General features: G+C 42.0%; 1 protein-coding gene across 6 annotated transcripts in view; it reads right to left on the reverse strand.

Moving 5' to 3' along the window:
- MECOM (MDS1 and EVI1 complex locus) overlaps window positions 1-22,984 on the reverse strand; it is a 349,885-nt gene that overhangs the window by 172,138 nt on the left and 154,763 nt on the right. For all 6 annotated transcript variants that reach the window (XM_075506831.1, XM_075506833.1, XM_075506832.1 and 3 more), the window contains exon 2: window positions 22,594-22,943. In XM_075506831.1, the coding sequence (XP_075362946.1) occupies window positions 22,594-22,943 (350 nt within the window). The remainder of the gene's footprint in view (window positions 1-22,593; window positions 22,944-22,984) is intronic.

Genomic DNA, 22,984 nt, shown 5'->3' on the forward strand with positions numbered 1-22,984 from the left:
TCGCTACTATTGTTTGGACTTATAAAAGTACGTGATAATAGCATCGTTCTCGCGCTTCCCTTCTCCTACCCGTGGCAGACTTTCCCCTTCCCCCCCCCCACTTCTCGATGCTATAGTCCGTGTTTCTTATGCCGTAGGTAAACTTAAAACCTCGGTGGGGAGAAGGAGGGAATGTGGCTGCTGGGCGCTGACAATAGCTGTTTTGTCACCGCCAGGCGCTGGTGGCCATCAGGAAGTGGGGACTAGTCCAGCCACTTGATGCCAGGGTGGATGATTTATTGCCTAGTGTCTTCGGTGGCAATTGGACCCCTTCCCGCTGTCACTCACGCCTTGCAAAGATTCGGTCCTAAAGAAGAGGTTCCCCCCTGGTCTAAAGAGATTACAATGCTTGTCATAAAGTGTCTTTTAGCGGAGGGAAATGGGTATGAAAATGGGGAAAGAAAGGAAACAATCAGAAGAGGAGAGAAGATGGATGTTCTGTAACCTTTTCTCAGAGACCCATTTCTTCTACTTTTTCTCCTGTCTTTAGCAGGTTTTTGTTTTGGCTGATGACAATGCGTAATAGCCTGATAAATTGATTTTGTGAGTCCCCTTTCTCATCTCTTGAGAAGACACTAACTCGTTGGGACTTCAGAGGGCTCTCGGAGGCAGGAGACAACAATTAGTTTGTTGGGGATGTCAGAAAGGAGCTTCAAAGTTTTGCCAGGAAAAATCCTTTCTGACAGATCGGTGCTGACAACGTTGGCAGCTGCTAGGAAAAGTGGAGCTGGAAACTCCCTCTGACTCTCAGGAGCAGGGAAAGATTGCAGGACATTAACTCTGTACAGTGGGTCGGGCACTGGTGCTGTTGCATTTCACCGAATCATATATGGCAACGACCAAAGAAGAGTAAGAAACACTTAAAAACAAAAGTTTTCAAGTTTTGCAGCAAACCTTATTACACGGTCTTGAAAAATTTCCATGAAATCAAGAAAGCACATCATGGCAAGATTTGCTTCTCCAGAGTTAAAATGGGTGGCCCTTGCTACTTTTTTTAAGAACTCATCATAGGAATATATTTTTATGTTTTAACAGCAAAACCCGAAAATAGTCAATAATAATTCATTTTTTTATTAAAAACCAGGAAAATCCTTCACGACTTTCTGACAGCAGTTACAAGTCAAGAGCAACTGCCTCGAGGTATGTCTGCGTGCATCCCGTTACAGGAAGCCCTGTGGAAGAGCTCGGTGTGTAAAACCTCCCGATTTTAAAAATCTATCTTAATTTCCTTAACCTGAAAATAAAGAGATCAGTCATTTCCTTAAGGTAAAAACACTGGTCAGTCCACGCCTGCTGAAAATAAACAGCTAGTACCATTTTGTTGACAGATCACAGATCCAAAAGGAAGCTACGTTTTCCTGTAATCACAGGTTTTTGGAAGGAGGAGCCGAAAACAAAACCTGGCAAAGGCTTTGTGAACTTCCAGAAAAGAATCTCAGGACAATTAGTCTCTATTAAATCGATAGGTGAACGTTACACCGTACAATTGCATTCCTGTAGAAGCGCATTGCACACGTTGATGTGGATTCTGGCATAACTGGTTTTTTTCCATGTATGTTATGAACCACAAAAGATATACATTTTATTTTGTTTAGTTAATATGTAACTTTGCCATTAGGCAGAAGATGCTTAATATTGTGCTTATTGATAAATAGTAACATATATACACACACGCAGTCTCCAGACTATTCTGTGCTTTGATGTACCTGGAGAAGCAGAGGGAGCTTTTACTTAAAGATTTCTAGAAAAGATAAACTCTCAATGCCAATATTCCTATGCGATAATGTGATAAATCAATAAAAATGTATTTAGAAAACTTTAGAAATCTTTTATCTTTATCATCCTATTCCCCAATATGCATATTTGACACAGGAGGGTACCTACATGCGTTATTGCTTCCTCTGTTTATTTCCTTGATAAACTGCAGCGAGCTTGGAATAAATCATGACATGTCGCTACTGATTCTGCACAAAGAAATCTTCCACTGAACAGCGGTTATTTTAAAAGGAAGAGGAGGGATGACGTGTATCGATAAGGAACTAAAACAGACCTTTTAAACTCGGGGAGAAAAGGAAACGTTGTACATTCAGTAGTTACAGCCAATTTCACGGGAGTATAAATTGCTTTGCCAAAAATCTCTTCAGATGCATTAATACTGCAGTAAAGACACAGCGCTGGAGTAATAATTGCACAGTCATTTGCTAGCTTTTAAAATCGCATCAGTCCAAATAATACCACTCTGAGTTATATCCTGCTAGAAGCAGCCCATTAATATCACACACAACAAACGTACAGCAGATCCTGAATAAATCCCAGATTAGTGGGGAGGTGAGACAGATCTGGTATGTAAAACCCGTCTTGAGAGCTGCAGACTAAAAGTTAGGCCCAGCAGACATTTCTCAGTCCACTGGCTGTTTCAGGTTGCTGTTACTGGGTGGGAGAGGAGCAGCAGCGTATGTGGGAAAAAATGCTGTTCGAGTGGGAGAGAAAATATGTTTTTTTTCTTTCAAAGATACACTAGAACTCAATCAGGCTATTAATCAAATAGATAAAACTGGCACTTCAGTCCTTGCCGCTAACAGAGCTCCATGCAGTAACAAAACCTTCTCAGCACACCAGGAGACTCTTAAAATTCAAGCACTCTCAAACTTAGCAGCACCCCTGAGAGCCACAAATTGAGAGAAATTAATTCTGTGCCCCTGCACCCCTCATTACCAGGAGAGCTGAAGTAGGTCAAATGCAAGTTAATCTCTTAAATTCCACTTTTGTACACGGATGTTAAAGCAGCCATTACTTTTGCACTGGCAAATGTCTCCAGGCTAAAGTGCAGAACTTTAATAAACCATAACAGGTCGGTATTGAGTATAATTCCGGCTAAATGCCTCAAATTTTTTATTTTTTTTTTTTTTTTTTTTTTTTTTACATTTTAACATTGTCCCCCTGAAATGACCACCCCATGCATCACTATAACAAGCATGTCTGAAGAGTTTAAGCTGCACCTAAATCACTATTTGTAATAAACACCTCATTCTTTTGCAATTAGTAACTGTGCATGAATGTTAAAACAACTCCATTTTTATCTCAAACACGAAACAACAATGCCAAATAGAATAGCACGTTAAAGATGCTGCTGAATTCGTCATGTCAGGAGAGATACAAACACATTTTAAAGGAAACAAGCCTCCCCCTGCAGAACGAAGCAATAACCCCCTTCATATAGCAACACTTATGTCAAGGGATGTCTAGTAAAATTTAAATGTTCTAGCCCTCATTTCAGTCTGCATTATGCAAAGGTGGATCGGGTGTGGGTTTACAAAGTGAATAGACTCCTTTGAAATCCAAACTGGACTCCTTACTGACAAAACCCACCAACATTGCGTTTTGATTCCTTCTACCGATACATCAGTCCTGAGCGCCCAACTTTTAAACTGCTTCCCTATTGAACATCAGCACGTGTAGAAATAGGAGAGGCTGGTGTGACTCCTGTTAAAACCCGTCGCAACGCTCTGCCTTGCTCCAGAGTCTCAGTCTCAGCCTGTGTAAATCCACCCACAAGGTACGAGACGTGCCACGTTCACCTCGGGCAATTACTCTAGTGCAATCGTGAGCTTTGGGGTCACGCAGCTGCAGCAGACCTCAGGCGCGACTCCTGCTGACGCCCAAGGCACTTGCACGCGTGGAAAGAGCGCGTTAGACTTCCCACAGTGGCTTCCCTCCTCCTGCTAATTCATCCATGGGTGACATTCCTACAGACAGTAGCAATTTCATGAAAAAGAATATACTCCTGTCCTAAACGTGGCAGATTTACGTTAAAAACCTAGCAGAGTCTCACATAACTTTAGGTCAAAGCCATACCTTAGTATGAGCTTACCATTACACATTTCTCCCTGCTCCTAATGTATCTTCAGAAAACACACGGTTTGTCAGAAATTTCAGCTAACAATCTCCATTTCCAGTGTCAACCTAAGTTCAGTAGCCATCTACAGACGGTGTAGCACCTACAAGGAGAATAATCACCAGGAAGACTTCTTTAAAATATTTGTTTTGAAGAAAAGAAACAAGCCCAATGGTAACAAAAAAAAAAAAAAAAAAAAAGAAATAAAAATAAACTGCAAAAGAGCATTTTTATATTGCAGTAAATTCTGGTGGCTTTTTGAAATATTGTTTAGAAGACTGTAATAGTATAATGCTAAAACTCTGCTTCTACACATACAGCCTGCACACACATAGGTAATCGTGGATTTATTGCTATGATCATGTGTTAGACAGTTGTGTTGATTCTCCCATATCTTTAGAAGCAAGTAATAATGACAATTTTTGGAGGTAATAAAATTTCATGTGTCTCTTGTATTAATGCGTTTCTATCACTAGCTTCTTAGACACATTTGGAAACAATCAAGTTCTTATTTTAAGGAGCCTTAAGATAAGGTATCTGTGAGCTCTACACTTGGGGTAATTGATCACATTTGTTTCCTGTACGTAGGTTCGACTCCTCTTTCCCTTAAACTTGGCATGTTTCTCATTACCCTATGCCTTGTTAGCCTAGTAGAAATCTTCTACCGTGGTGAGTGAAAACAGGACGATACTATTACAAACCACATCTAATCGGGGATGGCAGCCCTTCTCCATCTCCAGGAACTGTAGCACCCGTAACGCCTTTCTGCAGAGCCCTCCTAGGGATCAAGGCGTGGGCTGCTCTTCTGCCGATGGGCTCAGCAACGCTTCAGCCCTTCGGGCTGGAGTCCTACAGCCTGGTGGTTCTTCAGGACAGGATTGCAAGCACAAGGAAAAAAAACAACCATATTGAGCACACCGTGTTTGTTTTCTTTCCAACGATGGGAAAGTGTTAAGCTCTCCTAGGTAGATGCAGGAAGCATCTTTCGCCTTATTTGTGAAATGCCACATGGTAGTGTCTGTTCACAAAGAGTTTTTTAATTTCAGAATACAACAGTATTTATTTAAAAACAGCCTTGTTATTCTTTGCATTAAAAAAAAGCCACTAAACTTTCTCATAGCAAAAGAAAAAAAAAAAACCCTAGGCTTTTTCATGGTCTGTCTTTACATTGGGTTTATATTGGTACTGTTGGAGTGGATGGTGCTCTGCTTACATTAAAGGAAAGTCATGGTGCTACATCCATTTTTTATCAGCAGAGAATTTGTCCTCATTTATTTTGATTGAAAAACTGCTGTTATGTTATATTGTAAATGGACTGGTCCTGTTGCATGAAAAATACGCAGTGCTGTATTTTTAATTTCCTCTTCTTTCTTCTTTGCATTCCTTCTTCCCCTTTCCTACCAACAGTCACAACAAGAAAACTTGAGCATTTACCAGAAAGACAGGGAAACAACTCTACCTCTCAACTCAAACCCATGCTTGTACATGAACCAGCAGGGAGGATTTTAATCAGGCCTTGCTGGCTCTGAGAAATCACCTACGTACGGCACAAAACTGCTGCAGGAAGAGAGGCTGGGAGGAGGCAGGCTTTAGGGGTATTTCATTTGACTTTCTATAGACTTGTTCCTTGTAATATCTCATTTAAAGAGCCAGGGAGTTTTTACCTACTGAGAAAATAGCCTATAACAGCCTTTAAAAGTCTTGCAGCTGGTCAGGTCTGGTATTCCAAGGTAGAAGTCTCTTGCCACTAAGGGAGTTGCAATGCTTTCGCTAAGTGGTGCGGAACGTGTTTCTCATATTCAAAAACTAATGTTGAAGCTATTATTAGCAGCGCTATCTTCATCTCGCTGAAGTTAATACTCACAATTGGCTACCACGGAAATATTTCAGTTTAGCAGAAAGCAAATACTTCATTAGGGAAACGTTATACCCAGTGAGGGATCATTATTGAGTTTAATTGATAGTAAAAAAAAAAAAAAATAAAATTACTAAGTGGGAAAGAAAATCCTGTACTCACTGAAAAGAGATCTCATCCAATAATGAAACCTTTCTGGCTACTTCTACTCTGAATTCCTCCCTTTTCTAAATATGCTTCTCATGCTGCATTTATGCAGTTCACTGTAATCTACCTAATTTGTTCCCATGCTCTTTCTGGGCTGTCTTTCCTCTCTGACCATCTAGAGAACTTCACACATTGTCAACCTATCATAGGTGAAAGCTTTTGAAGATCTACTACTTTTCTCCTAGCCTAATAAGGTCAGTGACCTTTCAAGCTCTACTATTTCCTTTTCTATCATTAGCCTGATATGTGCATCAGCTACCTCTCAATTTTCTTCATCTCTTCAATGCCTCACTTCTTCCTTTGGACACTGTCTAATTAGGAACTTAATTTCCTCTTCCCTGATGGAGTTTTTGATAATAGAGAGATCCTATTCACCCCTGAATCACAGAGCAGCACTATGATTTCCTGCTCAGGGGTGTCTTCAGGTATGTTAATTAATTTTCACGGTGGCGGCTCTGCCACAAAACCACAATAGACTGACAGCTTATCGCTCCTGTAGAAAATCCACTGATAGGGAACAGTCCTGCCCAAATTCAATCAGGTTCACTTTGGAGCGAAGGAGGACCCCACTCATGGAAGTAGCTAAGGATGAGGCTTTGATGCCCCGTAGAGCCCACGTTGCCTTGAAATCCTTTCTGCAGCCAGCGCTGGCTTCTCTGCAGAAAAGACACCAGCTTTTGGGACATTTTGTCACATTCCCGTTCCCCACACCCCCTGTGCTCCAGGAGAGGAGCTGCCCCTGCCGCAGGGCCACGTGCCACGGCCATGCCCTCTCCGCTTTTCCTACACGTAAGTAAGCGAGAACCTCAGTCGCACGGGGGTAAGAGAGCCTGGGAGGGACACGATTTTTTTTTTCAGGACTGGGATTTTAAAAGTCATTCCAAGAAGTGCCCAATTTTTGCATGAGCAATTGTGGGGACAGGAAACGCATTCTGTGGGAAAACCTTCACGTTAATTTAAAAACAAAATGCTGTCCAAATAAAGGTTCTTTTACATTTTGCTACATTGTTAAGGCAATTTATTATTTGCTCGGTTTTCTTTGCCACTTTTACTGCATTTTTCTTCCCACAGAGTCACTGGCTGCTCTGCAACAAGCCGTGCCCTTCCTCCCCAGCTGCTCTGCCATCTTTGAGGTGCTGAGAAATTTTTGGTAGGAGCCCATAATTACTGCTTTGTCTATGCCCATCTCTGTTGGTTTGCATAGCAAGTGCTGGGAGCAGACTTGCGCGTGCTCTAACATCACGGGGGTTACTGGCGTTACATCAGGAAGCGATTTGGCAGCGTCTGTCGTGCCTGTTGGGGAAATCTGGGCTCTGCTGCTCAGTCCCTGATGGAAGAAGTTCCAGGGCTGCCCTGGAGGCGCAGGGCTGGCAGAGGCAAGGACGTGCCCCAGGGCAGATGATCCCAGACCCCCCACCATGGGACAAGGTGGCAAGAGACAGGAGGCATCACCAGGAGTCATCACCCCCTCCCTATCAGCACCTCTTTTCTCAGGTTTTTTTGTGGTTGGTGGCAAACATAAAAGTCCATCTATTAAAAAAAAAAAAAAACACTACACAAAAACCCAGACAAACACAACCCAAAACAAAGAAAAAAACCAAACACACACCAAAAAAACCTAACAGCAAAGCCTGAAATCTGCTTGCTCTTGTGTGGGGACAGTTCTGAGGCCAAGCTACGAAATATTGGGGCAGAAGCAAACATGAGGTTTCCGTTCCCCTCGCACTCCTCCTCTGCTGATCTTTCTCGAGCGTTTCTCCGAGATAACCCAGGATAAGACCCAACATCCCCAGCAGAAAGCATTGCCTCCCGGCCTCAGTACAGCCCCTGCGCGCCGGGAGGAAGGCTCCACAGGGCTTCGGCACCGGGGTGGGACTGGGGCAGCCCGGGCTCCCTGCCTCGCTTGCCTAAGGATTGCCTGGGCTCTCGGGGCTGGGCAGACTCCTTCGTACTCAATATACCCTGGTGCCCTAGCCAAAAGCTTGTTTAAGACCACCGCTGGCACATGCAGAGAGGATTTCTTATCTAAATAACGCATTTTCTTGTTTTTCGTTAGTCTTTTGAAAGCCTCAAAAATTTAAAGGCAAGCCTCCCCCAAAACCCCTCACCAGCAGCACAGCATCCTTTTCCCTCTTGCACACCTCGATCTCAACAAAATGACCGCATTCTTATTTAAATTTTAAAAATTGATCTACAAAATTTCTTATTAATCTTTCGCCACTGAACTGAAGCATTCCCTTCCCCAAACAGCGTCAAAATGGAAACAACTTTGAGACCGAGCGGTGCACGTAGAGACCGCGTGTGCTCCTGTACGCCTGTGTTTGTGCATTTTCCCTTCCTTTCTTAAGCTGGGGTTTGAGATTTCGGTTATTCTGCAAACAAGACCCAAGAGAGACACAATTAGACTCCCCTGGAGACTGACCCCTTATAGTGCCCACCTGTAGCCGGACCCAGATAGCATCCCAGTGCGATGAATTAGCACTCTAAGCTGATTAGAGCAGCTCTGCACAACTCTATTTTATTGACACAATGAAGAGAGGACAGAAAAGGGCCTGAAATGAGAAAATCATTTCCATGCTGACTGAATTAAAAGAACAAAAGAGCTCCTTGCAGTTGCAGCATTCAATTTGTCGGAAAAAAAGGAAGCCACTTAATGGATCACAATAGATCTGAGCAGACAGATGAAATTTAAAACTTCAGCATGAGTGCGATTACCAGCTAAACATATTCTCAATCATTTCCTCCATATGCATAATTTAGTCAGGTTGTTTACTTCGGGGTTTTTTTTTGCAAAAACACCGCGCAAAATGTTATCTCCTAAGCATCTTTGCATCCCATTTTTCAGAATCGGGGGTGGTAGTTGCGTTGTCTGGTAATACATTTTGTTATAAATACAAATTGCACTAAACTGTGGCTGGGTATGTTTCCCTTTCTCCCCTGCTTCTAGAAGTAAATTAATATCTTCAGTATATGGAAACAAATAATGCAAGATCATCTTATTCAAAAGGAGACCTAAACTGATTATAAATCACACGCGTTATTCTGCGCTGCTTGGAAGAGAAGGAACATACTGCAACTCGTATTCTAGCAAAATATATTAGTTTGTGCCACTATAAACAACCTTCTCATTAAATTTAGGCTTAAGCTAACAGTAATAAGACAAGAATACAGACTATTAAAGGGGTTCCTGTGAATGACATGTATAATTACTCACAAAACAGATATGCAATTTACTTTGGCATTTTCAAATCAAAAGCTACTCACCTGCATAAGGAAATATACTTTTAAAATAAACCTGTGAAATAAATTGAAAACATTGGTCTTTTAGGCTCCCTGTCCTCTAATTATGTAAAAGCTTGAATCTCATGCAGTCCTAATTCAAAAGTGGAAATCAGTTGCATGTGTAAAAATATTCGAGTTTCCTAGTATATATTTATATTTTCTATTTAATGATGCATTAAAACAAGAAAATACTGAGCACAGTCCTGGGACTGTGTTGGCATACAAGTAACATCACTTCCCTGCAGATTCCTTGAGAGTTAAACATTTAAGACTATGCAGAATGGCACCCTTCTTTTTCTACTCAAAATTTAAAAAGCTTATATCGTTACAATATTTACAAATCAAATCTCTCTTGCAGGCCCAAAATTCAAAAGTCATTTTCTGAGCCTCAGTATGACTTCAGAGCATCTGAATTCAGATCACTTGCATCGATTTGCCCCGACATATATTTTTATTTGCCAAGCATGTTTTAACCAGTTCACTTTATATCTTTTTTTTTTGTCATTCAGTTTACAATTTCACCAGCTCATTTGCGTCCATTTCTGAGGTTAAAAAAAATTAAAAAAAAAAAAAAAAAAAAACCAACCAACCAAACACCAACAAACCCCAAACAGTAAAGAAATTACAATTGCTTATATATCCCCTATTTTGAAGCTGATGCCCTGCTAAAGAGAAAGCTGAGCACTGGGAGGATTCACTTCTGCTGGCTGCTATTAGTGATTTGACTACGCATTTCGCAGGGGTAAATACACAAATCACGCGGGGAATGACTGACACGGTACGACGCGTGGTTAACAGCCTCACCGTGCACGCGCTTCGCTTTCAGAAATTTCACCGATGCCAACGTAACCTTCCAAGTATTTCAGATGACAATTTTCCTGCGCTCTTAAAAAGACTTTTACAGCCATGTCTGAACCATTCAAAGGATTCCCGACTGGAAAGGTTACTGTAACCATTTCTTCTTTTTTTTTCCCCCCTCTTCCCCCCCTCCCCAATTGATTGAGCTAAGAGTTTTCTATATATAAAAAAAAAAAAGCAGCGCCATGTATAAAGCTTTGGGATATTTTAGCAAACTCAACGTAGTGTAACTTTGCTGACAGCTTGTCACATTTCACTGACTGTCTGTCTGGGATCCTGCGATAACATCTGCATTCACTCAGGGCGAGAGCTTACCCTAAGACAAAAAAGTGGGTCCTGCCACATAATGCTCCATCATTCTGTCAGTTCTGACATGGCATCTGAATTTTTTTGAATCACTAAACACTTTTGGGACTCTGGTCCTTATTATCTTTCCTTAGTTTCTATACTCGCTCGGCAATGCTGAAAAATGTAAAATGTGCAAACAAGGTAGTGGACGGCCCGGGCTTTTTGTCGTCTAATCCTCAGCCCCTCATTCATGCTCACTGTTAATCTCTTAAGACATTATAAAACTGTTAGACAAAGAAATGCGAATACCTCTGCTTCTCAGCAGAATGGGAGGAAACCAAGGAAAATCTGGATCACGCTAAGCTTTTCTTTTCACCACAAAAATGGTAACTTAAACCTGTTGCATCAAATTATTTATAATTCCCAACACTGAGGCTTTTTTTTTTTCTTCTTCTTCTTCTTCAGCACTACAGAGCAAGCCTGGCAATATCGCAGGAGGGGGAATGCTACTGCCGAATTTTCCAAACACATCAAAAATGCGTCTGTCGCACATAAAAAAATTCTACAAAACCTGTCAGAATATGGGCAAACTGGGCTTTAATCCCTCCGCTGTTTCATGTTCGGCAGGGCACGCAGCTCAGAGTCCCGGCAGGGCTGCTCCAGACCCACTTTGGGGAATTTCTTTGCTGCGGAAGGAGCCGGGGCTCGGTGGCAGTGGGTTTGATGGGGATCCGGGACGGGGTACGGGCGGGCTGGAGGCTTCTTGGCTGGACGGGATGAGGGCCCCATTTCACATTAATCCAGCTCTGTTTGGAGCCGTCTGCTATTTCAGGTCATCATTTCACTCCTCCTGACTCCCACTGCTGCGGGGGCATTAGCATGGGGACAAAAGCTGCTCGAGCACCTATTCTAAACCCATTCAAACTCAAACCCACTAAAAATCACACCCAAAATGATACTGTTGCAATCAGCTAAATTTTATTCAGGAATGCTGGGGCTGAAAACCAGAATTTTCATCTTCTGCTTGTGCTTTGTTGTCAGGGGTGGTGGGAGCAGATAGTCAAGTCTTAAAAATGCTCCAGAAGCACAAAAGTATTTGAATGCAAATGCCAAACAAGTCACACTTGCCGAGCCAAATCCCTACCATGAGGGTTTCTTTACACACACAGCAGCTTCTGTTAAAGTCGTAATTTTCAAATAATTATTTAAACTAGTGTGAAAACAGAGCATCATTATTTCTGCCTAAAACACATGTTTTATTCAGCTTTGGTTGCATCAGTGGGAGGGAACAGACTTTGAGGACAGAAGCTGAGATGTTTCCTTTTCCACAACAATGCTAGCCATCAAATTTGGGAGATAATTTGAGAAAATCAACTTTTGAAAGGAAATAGCGGGGCCCCATACCGGTAGGGGTTGAGCTGCTTTGCCAAGGGCGAAAGCGGTGATGTTTCAAGCAGAGGAGAGAGATGGAGGAAGGTACGGGCAGACTCTGTCCCCGAGAGCAGTGAAGCTCTGAGCCTGGATGGACCAAGGGACACCAAAATGCTGACATGAGAAGAGCAGAGACAGGAAAGGACACTGCAGAAAATTAAAATATATGCAGGCACTAGAAGGCAATCAGAGCCTGGTTAGCAGACTGTGTACATGTCCAATGCTGGAGATAAAGATGACCATCATAGCAGTGACCTGCTCAAAAATAAAGCGAGGAAGATGAGGGCCAGATATAAGGGGCAGAGATAGACAGGACTGGCAAAGGACACGGAAGAGGCTGAGCAGAAGGAAATGACAGGGTTTTTCATGAGGCTGAACAAGGATCCCAAGTGGCTGCAAGGTTTTGGGATGACGTGGAGGACAGTAGCACTGGCTACACGAGGAGGAGGAGAAGAGTGATGAAGGAAGAAAAGAGAGGTGTACTGCCTAGGACCAGCTGGTCGAGGGAATTGTACTTTGAGACCACAGATCTTCAAACAAGTAAGAAAAAAAAGGCCTCTTCTCACGGTCTTAACTGGGGGGAAATTGTAAGACATTGTCCTCTCTGCAAAAGAGAGGGCGTACGTCCAAGGGCACGGCCAGGCACTGCAGCACATCGCGGCTCTCCCTTTCCCTACCGGGCGTCAGCACCATCTTCCTCTGCAGACACACAGAGGGTTTGGTAGGATCATTTCTGGTTTTAGCATTAAAGGAAGACAGAAAAACTAGTTTCTCTCCTCCTTGTTAACTGCTCATTTAGGTGCCTACACATGTAGGTAATTCCAAGTAGGTAGACGCCCAGTTAACATTAACAAGAAAAATTACTTTTCCATGTTCACACACAAATTTTGGCTTATGCAGAGGTTATCGCTAGATGACTGCTTAAAATTTGGCTTTAAAGAATATTTTCTGTAAATGCAGTAATGCTGAAGCTTTCCCATACCCAAACTTCCATTTTCTCATCCCAGAGAGATTTACATTTTTGCACAAAATCAGCATCGCTGCCATGGTTTTGAAATACCTGCTGCTGTAAGCAACAGAGATACTGTGACCACAGATCTCTTCAAAAACATGAATATTCAGACTTAATCTTGAATAAAATACATATACAGTCATAGTTACGTTTTTAGAAAGCCCATATACCACTTGGGGCCATTTCAAGAAGATAGGAAGGCATTGAAAGTTACTCTCAGGCACCCAGGTCTCCAACACAGCATGTGAAAACTCACAGAGAGTGAACCCAAGCCCGTTTCGTGCACGCTGCCAATACACTTCATCAAGTTAAGACCGAGAACAACACTTTGGGAAACCCACTATACACAAGAGCCCCTTTACGCCCTAGGCTTCACCTGTTGAAACGTTGTGTCTTTGGCAGGATCTTTTACATCTTTCCACGCTAAATGCTAGGACTGCACTTTAAAGGAAGGGCTATTTAACATTTCTATTTTTTTTTCAGATTAACGCTTATTGTATGCACCAAAGTTAACGCGATCACGTAAAATTGGGCTGGGTTATGACAACCTACGTCTTCGCTCCTGCGTGTGCCGCCTACGGTTCAGCCAGGAAACATGAGGGCCGTCATGCCAATAAAATGCCATATTAATCCTCTCCGGGGTGGAAATACCCTATTAGCCAATTATTGTTTTCTATTCTTTGCTTCCAAATAGGTATATTTTTGTACCATTCTGATGAACACATCCCAATCTGCAGGCTCTAAGCAAGCAGGAGTTGGGCTTTTTGTTTTGCTTTTAAAGTTTAGTGATGTCTTTATTAGACCAAATGCTCAGATTTCAATAGTACCATTAAATCACGCGGTAGTTTAAATGCCAAACCTCAGTGCTATATCCTCTGAAGCGCATGTGTTCATTTGGGTTAATAAGCGTTTTGCCATACACTAACTCCTGTCTTCATTTGCTTCTGTTTAATGACGACCATCTCCTCCTGCCCACATGTATGCTCGTCTCTCCACTGCTTGTTGAGCCATCAAGACACACCTTTGTTTCATTTAGTATGCAATTTTCACCTCTGACCCAAGAAACTAGTCTTAGGCTTCCTGAACTTTATTGCCTGTTAATAGACTGCTGGCTCTCTTTTCAGCAGTCATAGAAATGGTGGAGAGACATTTAATTGAAAAGAGGGACAAAGCTAGAGCCTGAAAGGCAAAGTCGGTAGGGTTTAAAAAAAAAAAAAAAAATCCAGAAATAATATGTTTGAGGAGCTTTGGATATCTTTACAAGTTTGTGCCTCTTTACACAAATGAGAAAGACATCACTGATTTAATTATCTTCCCAGGGAACAATGGTATAATACTCCGAATGGTGCTAAATGATTGATCTGGTAATTCATCTTCTAACAACTATCTATGCATTTTGTTTCTCTCCAGTCCTCGGAGCGATGACATTAGCAGCAATGTCACGGAGCAGTCCTGGACTTTCATAAAACACCCACAGATGCTCTTTCCTGCCAGCATTTAGGGACACATGGTTATAATTTTGTCTGTATTCCTTTGTCATAGATTACTTTTAACTACATCTGTTCAATTAAAATAAAAAAGAAAGACACAGCTAGAGTCCATCAGCTTTATATCAAAAGTAGCCTTTTAATGAAAGAGGGACATTTAATTTTGTAAGTGTTCTGACGAGCGAGAGATACCTTTCTGTTTTTTCAGAAGTTCTCTGTTTGGTGAATAGTTAGGAAAGGACATTATTACAGCGTAAGGATATTATTGTACACAGAAAGGCATTATTAAAAGTGATTTATTGTTCTGTGTTAGGAAACTTATAGGAAAAGTCTGATAATATATTAAACTTGTTTATTATGGACTTCATATAATTTTTGAATAATGCAGCTTTTTCTTTTGACAAGAGCAATAAACTCTGCTGGTATAGACATACGTTGATTATCCCAAGTCAACTGTGTTGCTTAAAGAAACATGCCCAAACAATCAGCTTTTGACAGCTGCATCTCTTGTTATTTACAATAGCCATCACAGTAATAACTCACCATTTCTATATTAATAAGGCAGTGAAATTTATTATGATGGTATTGAAAAGTTATTAAGTACTGCATCCCAAGTGACAAAGTACCACAGCACTGTCACTATCCAAAAGCAGTTGCCCATCCATCACAAAGCTTTCCAGATGGTCCTGCATCTTTATCGCTCCCAGGTTGGTGACATCACCTGTTCACCCACTCAAAATTGATGATGAAAGCAAACAGATCTATCTTACTTACATTTACCAAATCAATTTAATTTTACAGGCCGTGGCTTAGTGACATATTGACTGTTTTCCTTAATGGCATCTACTGTACTTAATGCAAAGAACTCATCTTTGAATCCTGGCTTGCATAATGTGGCATTTCATAATAAATTTTTTATAACATATTTATTTAATGGGAAGAATTATGATTGTTTGTCAGTTCTATTAGATGCAATTATTATTCTCTTCAATTCTGCCTTTTTTTATTTTTCTTTCTGATGTTGTCTTTCTTAATGGCTAAATTCAATTTACAGCTTTTGTCTTTCAAAGGGACATCTGGCATACCTCACAATGATTTTTCTTCATCTTTTAATGATCTCACAGATCTACTCCAATGTCAGCTTTTCTCTCAGTTTATTTAGTGCTATTACCTGCTTGGACAAAGTGCTACTGAACTCAAATAAAATCTACCTGCGTTACATTTGAGTAAATAATAAACATCTTATTTTACATAGGAATAGAAATTCCTGAAACATCCCCCCAGTTCTGCTCTGAAGAAGGTAACAAAACTTCCTTCTCCCCCTCCTACTTCTAAGTCCACTTGACCCTTATGGTTTCACTCTGCTTCCCTCGGGAGTTAATGCTCCTCCTGATTAAATTAAAACCTCAGTGACTTTGGGGGGAATACATATGCAGACCCACAGAGAGGTTTCTGTGGCTTTAGACCGTGCCATGAAATGGGCAATTTCCTGCCCCCAAGGTCAAGGACAGGGTGGAGCATCCACCATGGGTGGAGAAACAGTCAATTCTACACAAACCATTTCAGGTTTAATTGAGACAAAGGTGGTGCCTCACCTTTTTTATGTGAGATTTCACAGCTGTGACACACCAGCACCCGCTCAGCCTCCTGCACTGGCCAAAAACCTCTTCCCGATGCCGTTGCCACGTTGGCTTTGGGTTGGCTCAGTGACTTATCAGCGCCGTGAGCAGCAACCCCGCTGCCAGAGCCAGCTCAGGACAGGGGCGAGCGGCACCTCCCTTCTGGCAGCACCACAGACTCTCAGCTACCTTGCGCGATACAGCTTTGAATGTTTTCTAGGAATAGCTCCAGTGTCGAGCCAAAGAGGGAGCTTTGCCCATCTTGTTCCTGCTCACCTTCCAGTCAGCAGCAGCTTTGCCTGAGTAGGGGAAGGCTGTGGTCTTTGTCCAAAAAACAGGGCATCACATCCCACCAACCTCACGATGTGAAACTGCTTAGTCACGTTAATCAAAGAATTAGGAGAACTGAAGAACGGAAATAAGGGACGGTAGAGAAAGACAACAGTGGACTACTATGTGTGTTGTCTCCACATACAAATACTCTTCCATCTGCACGAAACAACCCAAAGGACCAACAGCTCCCTGTTGCTGTCAAATATATTTCATTCAAACTGAATGACAAGTCCACCTGCTTGTATCTTGCTATTCAAGGACCTGATGTTTGCTCATGTGTAATTATAAACCGTCTGTCCTCTGAGCAGGGAGAAAGCCGGCATCAACAGCCAGGTAGCTGGTTGGGGTATACAACCAACATCGCCTCTTAGGGGGATGCTTTGCTCACGAAGCATCTATCCACCTTGCTACAGGACTCCTATTGCTGCGGTAGCATCTGACTTAGTCACAGCCTCCCCACAAGACACGGACGCAAACAACAGAAGAATTCAGACTGGCAGCATTAGCAGCACCGTAAGTAATGTCTTTTTTGTACACAACTTTTGAGGGGCTGTCTTAAGCACCCTCATGCGTACTCACCCCAGGCAAGATATATGGTATGAACTCCATCCTATGTGGCACTGAACACTCTGTCCCTAACAGAGAGCTTAACACAACAGCTAAGCACATGCTTAACTCAAACACCTGGGTAATCCTGTTGATGATAAGCCCGTGCCTAAGTGCTTTATTGGATCTCAGCCAGAGTGCTCTATGCCTTGCAAAGCTGAGCTCCAAATGGGATAAAACATCACCTATGTACTGAAAAGGTAAGGATGTCACCCCCACCTGCAGCTGCCAGAAGTGGATGGTCTGTTGACCTGGGGGAGAATACACTATCTGCAAAATTGGGTTGGTCTCATGGTGATCAAAAAAGCATCCCCTCCCCCCCTCTATAAACCAAATTACTCCTTTTTCGTTTCAAACGACAGAATAACCCACATTCCTTTTCCTGGTTTTGGCTTCAATAATAATTTCGCAAAGGTTCTTGGAGTCCTTGTACTGCTGAAATCCATACGCAAGGAGAAAATGTAGGCAAGGAATCTCCCCACTTTCCATCCACCTGGTCCACTATGGGCTTGCTTTGCATGCTAATGCTCTTAAAGAGGATTCAAGAAAAGATCAAGATTTGGTAAGTCAGTACAGTGTGAAAAAAAGTGTCAGACAACAGCAGAAAATTAAGGGCGTTTTTTTTACTTATTTAACACTAAGATAAACTCCACATTCCGAAGAATAATATTCAGAAGTGATGAAGTCTTGTTCCTTTCATTTTCCCTTTCTCAGAAGACAATCTACTGCTCTCTCCCAGTGTGATTTTGCTGACTACAAGGGAGTTATTTCCCTCAGCACCAGCGTTGTTTATTAAGAATAGCTTAACATGAGTTTTAAGATGTGTGAATCCCACACCCAGTAATTTAAAAGATGCTACGTTTCGTTCTGGTTTTATAAAAAGAAAAAACAAACAAACAAAAAACAAACAAAAAAAACCCAAACAAAAAAAAACACAAAAAAACCCCAAACAGATGCTGCTTTCAACATTCTGACAAAGGTTTTCCAAAGGAGGACCCAAAAATGGGGGATAATATCGATACATAGAACAGAATCAGCCAGTAACTCCCGTTGATTACAGTGGAAGTTTTTGGATGCTAAGAGCAAGAAAACCAAGCTATCGGTTTAGGTGCTACAAGCTGGATTTGGGAGCATACACATTAGATTCCAACTCTAAAAGCCTATACCTTTACATTTTTTAACTTATTATTTAATTTTCATAAAGATCAACGGTACACCTAGAACCCCGAATCTCAAATAGGCCTACATTTACATTTTTAAAATGCCAAAAGAAAGCCAAAGAATGCAGAATTAAAACTTAAAATCGCAACTATTCCAGTCCCTGTAGATCAGTGGGAACCCTTTACCCCAACACAATTTTTAAGTTGTCCAGCTTTCCCCAAAGATGCACATCAAAAGTGTTAGAGGAGATGTAAACGAATGGGCAAACAGCCTCCTAATTTCGATTTAGAAGTAATAGCATCAACTCAAGCATACTCTACCAAATCTGAGATGTCTTTCAGCCTCACTGTCATGACAGGAAAATATACTCCGCTCTATAAAGAGATTATATGCTGCTTTACCAAGCTCTAAAATAATTTTTTTACTTCTGTGACAAGTTTGATCCATTAGAGTTTATTGCTCCTGTTTTTCCCTTCCTAGTTAAGAAATAAAAGTTCAGGATAAAATAAGCTGTGAAGAAATTGCACCTACGAACGAGACTTACTGCTATAGCAAACTCAAAGACCCAAATGTGAATATTCGACATACTCCGGAAGAAGCCGGTCAAAGATAGGTGCATGGGCTTTGGTGACCTATTCAAAGGCTTTCTTTGAAATACTGTCCCAGTTGTTTTTCATAGCAGGGCATGAACCGTGATGAAATCACTAAATTTGTGTTCCCTTGCTTTTGTTTAAAAATAAAATTACTGCCATCCCTTAAAAGCTTGTTTTCTTTGTTGATTAAGAAGCAGTCAATTTTCCCTTTTCAAACAACCACTGAGCAACAGCCTCCCGACCCCCTCGGATATTCGGGCTGCCGGCAAATACTAAAACCTCGGTGACAAACTGCAAAAAAGCTCGACCTTTCCCCTTGTCCGGTGACCCCCTGTTCGATTTGTACTTTAGCTAACCAATACCTGATTAGATAATGCTCGGCTCTAGACCCACAAAATGAGATAAAATTCAAATTTATGGCTTTTCATTTAAACTGGTCTACAGCACTCTAATCATGACCCAAGCACAACTATATCACAACAAATTCCCTTTGTCCCAGAGTGTGTTTTATGGCTGCAGCATATAAATGGACACAATAGACATTGTTTTGTTCTACTTGCTCTGACAAAACTCTGCATCGATGCCATAGGGAGTCTTGCTATTGGGGAACGTAGGAACAGATCCCATGAAATTCCTCAGCCTTCTACAGCAAATTTTTTCCGCGTCAACTGCCTAGCTGCAAAAGTTAACAGCAGCATTTACTCCAGCTTCCACTTCTCTCCCCACCACTGCAGGCTAATCCTAGTATCAACGCGGATGGACATCAGTCGCAAAAACTGAAAGTCAGAAGTGTCCCACAGCTGGGAATACCCAAAACTATGACAATCTTTTGCGAGGGAATTTAGTATAGTCTGTTATAAAAATCACAGAATCACAGAATCATATAGGTTGGAAAAGACCTTTAAGATCATCGAGTCCAACCATAAACCTAACACTGCCTTTCCAAAAATATCCTTTCCAAAAACATAGTTACAGTCCAAATTTGCACGTAGCTATAAAGTCTTCCCTGCAACGTGCGCGTAGGGTTTTGGTTTGAAATTTTCTGGTTTAAGACTCTAGGTTACCTAGCAATCCTAAACTATTGCAAAAAAAAGGAGCAAGTCTTTCATAGCAAAATCAGTAATACATGCAGCATTAGCAAACAGCTAAGGAAGATGCTCAGCTTTCCTTCCAAAAATATTTTAAGAAGTTTATGCTAATTATTTTCTTGAACAGAGATTCTTCCTTCGTCATCTTTGAAAGTCAAACACCATTGCATTTTCAGCGTTTCACCTTAAACTCAGAAAAATGCAGATAAGATGGAAAGATTGATTTTTCCAATCACTTAGTCATCTTCACTGTAGCTGCAGGGGAGTCTATTCAAGATGATTAAATAAGCAGACAAACATTAGCAATGTTGCAACCCCACTATGTATTTCTCTGAGCAATGCACACGTGAGGTGAAGAAACAAGTAAGCCAGGGCATGGCAAAATATTTTTTTTTTTTTTTTGGGGGGGGGGGGGGGGGGGGGTACTTTTGGGGAAAAAAGTACTTTTTCATGGAAAAAAAAAAAAAAGATTTTGAAACCTCGCATACTATGAAGTCATTTAAATCCACAGTCAGTACCATAGAGAAACTTTGGCTCCATCCTTCCTCCATTTAAAATAATGAAATTTCACCTTGATATCAGGAACAGCAGACTGAATTCTCCATCTGTTAACGGACTTATTGGCACCTCGCAGGAAGAAATGCCCTGTTTCACAAAAGTGCCCATTTAGGCAGAAAAACTGACACCAGAAAAGCTCATCTTCCCAAGACCGTACCTCAATCTCAATAAACAATACCTTTCCCTCACCATCCTGTTCTTCCTTTGGTACTGCCTGAGCCCACACACCAGTAACATCTGCTTTCTCCCTTTTTTTATCCCAAGGTATAGGTCCAAGGTAGTGGCAGTTTCCAGAGCAGTGTGGTGATGACCATGTGGGCTGGGATGGACACTGGCAAGGTCTTCCCCAGCCCTACCAGGTCCCCCACGTCTGTCCTTTAGCCTTAACCTTCACTACATGCCATTTTACTCATTACGTAAACTCCGGTAACCAGCATTTCTTTGTCTCCCTTCAATTACAATAAATGTACTTAACCCACTTGTTGGAAAAAAATATTCTGTTTCAAGCTCCCTTGAGCACTGCAGAGTACTTCTAGATGAGTGGCCAAATTGCAGAGGGACTCGACTGTTGATTTTGTGTGATTTTGCTCCAACACTTTTCAAAAGCTTCTCCCCAGCTGTCCCAAACACACAATGCTGTTCAAATGGCATGAGTCCTGCAGCTTGAAAGGGATTCAGTCTGCCAGCTGGGCTTCCAGCACTATCAAGATATGCATTTCTTGTGTGGGTTTCGTACACCCCAAAATCGTAAATATTTTAAGCAGGAAAACTAGTCTCTGATATTGCAGTATATTATCAGCCTCTAAGGGTGTGAAAATCAAGATGGGTTTCCCTCAATATTAGTGGGGCAGTCCTGCACTATACCACCTGAGGAATACCCTAAAAATACCCTAATTTTGGTTTATGTTAAACCTGCAAGTAGAGCCGTGTCTCAGCAGTTTTGCTCCCATTTCTGTTATCAATATCTGAGCTTAATTGTGGTGTGGTTAAAAGTCAGACTTTATGGCTTCCTGGTGCCTTTTTCAAATAATAAAGATTTCTCACCAGCAATTATATTGCATCAGGGTCTGTTAACTCGATAGAGTGCTGCCAAGTCTATAATTTCCCTGACACGATTCTGTCGTATTGTCACAGGTCTCACCAGAGTTTAAACAACTGGATGGAAAGTTTGGAATGAACTCACCGAGTATTTATGGACAGTTAAGAGCAAATCAAACTTCTATTTTCCACCATATCTGCAAGGCTCTGCTCCACAGTGAAACTCCACTTTTCCTGGGAAAATGAACCTCCCAGCTCTCCAGAGGTCAGTCGTGCCCCTGGAGAGCCGTGCAAACTCTGCGCTTCTCCCCTTATCAGAAACCAAAGGAAACGTACAGATGGAAAGCTGAGATTGCACTCTGTTTCTACAGCACATTGTTAAAACTATGAATAAAACCATGCAAGAACGTCTGTAACACCATAACACAACGTGCGCTGCTAAAGGTCTAAAGCCCTGACCTGACCATGGACCTGCAACTCAGCCAGCTCCATGGTGACACCACAGCGAGGAAGACCCATTGCCCCAAAGGCAGGGAAAGCAAGAGGCATCTGCTGTACTCACCGAAGGAGGCCCTGAGCTCCTTCGAGAAAAGCAACATTTCTCAGAACTTCTGCAGAAGTAACATGAGCTACATCATCCCCATGTGTGCTAGGTTTGACACCAGCATCCAAACATACTTTCACCAAATGAATGGCAAAATTCCCATTAAGTTAACTGGAACCAGGATCAAACCCCCAGCTTTCGACGTCCCCGAGTAGCACAAGGTTCTGCAATAGCAATTTTAGTCACACAACGCTAGATTTTAGGGCTATTCTAATCATTGTCGACAGAAAGTGGCCATACACAACCCTGAAAGCAGCACGCAGTTTCTTTTCAAGTAGCGCAGTGTCCTCTGCAAATCCCTCGCCCACAGACATACTGCAGGGCTGCACAAGAGCAGACTAAAAGTGGTACAGAAGCGTTCCAACAGCGCAACTTCTTCCTTTCCTTCCCCAAAAGGGGCATCACCTGCCAATATTCACCCAGATTTCACGCATGAAGAGCGACAACAATTCCCGCCTTTTTTCTTTTTTAATTTACACTTGTTTCCATCCAGAAAGCCCCAAAAGGCCACAAACCAGTCTTCGTGCACACAAATATCCCCTGGCTGCTGCAGGATTAGGACTCAAATTCTACAAATATTTCTGTGTTTATAGACACGCAAGAGAGTTCAACAGACCGAAAGAATGTAAAGTGTCTTACCTCCCAGCCGTAAGTGGGATCTTTAAGGTGTGGCCTCTGCTCTCCTACAAAAGGGCCAAACTTTTCCCCTGCTTCAATCTTCCTTTTGGTCCATATCCCTAATCCTGCTCCAGGAATGTTGGATTCTCGGAGCTCAAACTCTGAAGGAATGGGAATGTCATCGGGAATGTATATGGGAGCCTTGTAAGGAGAGCTCTCCTTTGGCGTGAAAGCTTCGCTGGAGGTTGCTGGAGAAGACGGCTCTTGAACAGCGGTGGATGTTGGACACTGGACGTTTGCAGCCTCTCCATCAGCTTCTGGCGCTTCCTCCAAAGGAAGTTCAGGAAAGCTTTCGTACAAACATTCATCACCTAGAAAATAAAGCCAAACAGTAGGATTTGAAATATCCCGA

This window comes from Mycteria americana, chromosome 7 (genome assembly GCF_035582795.1).
Source record: "Mycteria americana isolate JAX WOST 10 ecotype Jacksonville Zoo and Gardens chromosome 7, USCA_MyAme_1.0, whole genome shotgun sequence".
Classification (NCBI taxonomy): Eukaryota; Metazoa; Chordata; class Aves; order Ciconiiformes; family Ciconiidae; genus Mycteria; species Mycteria americana.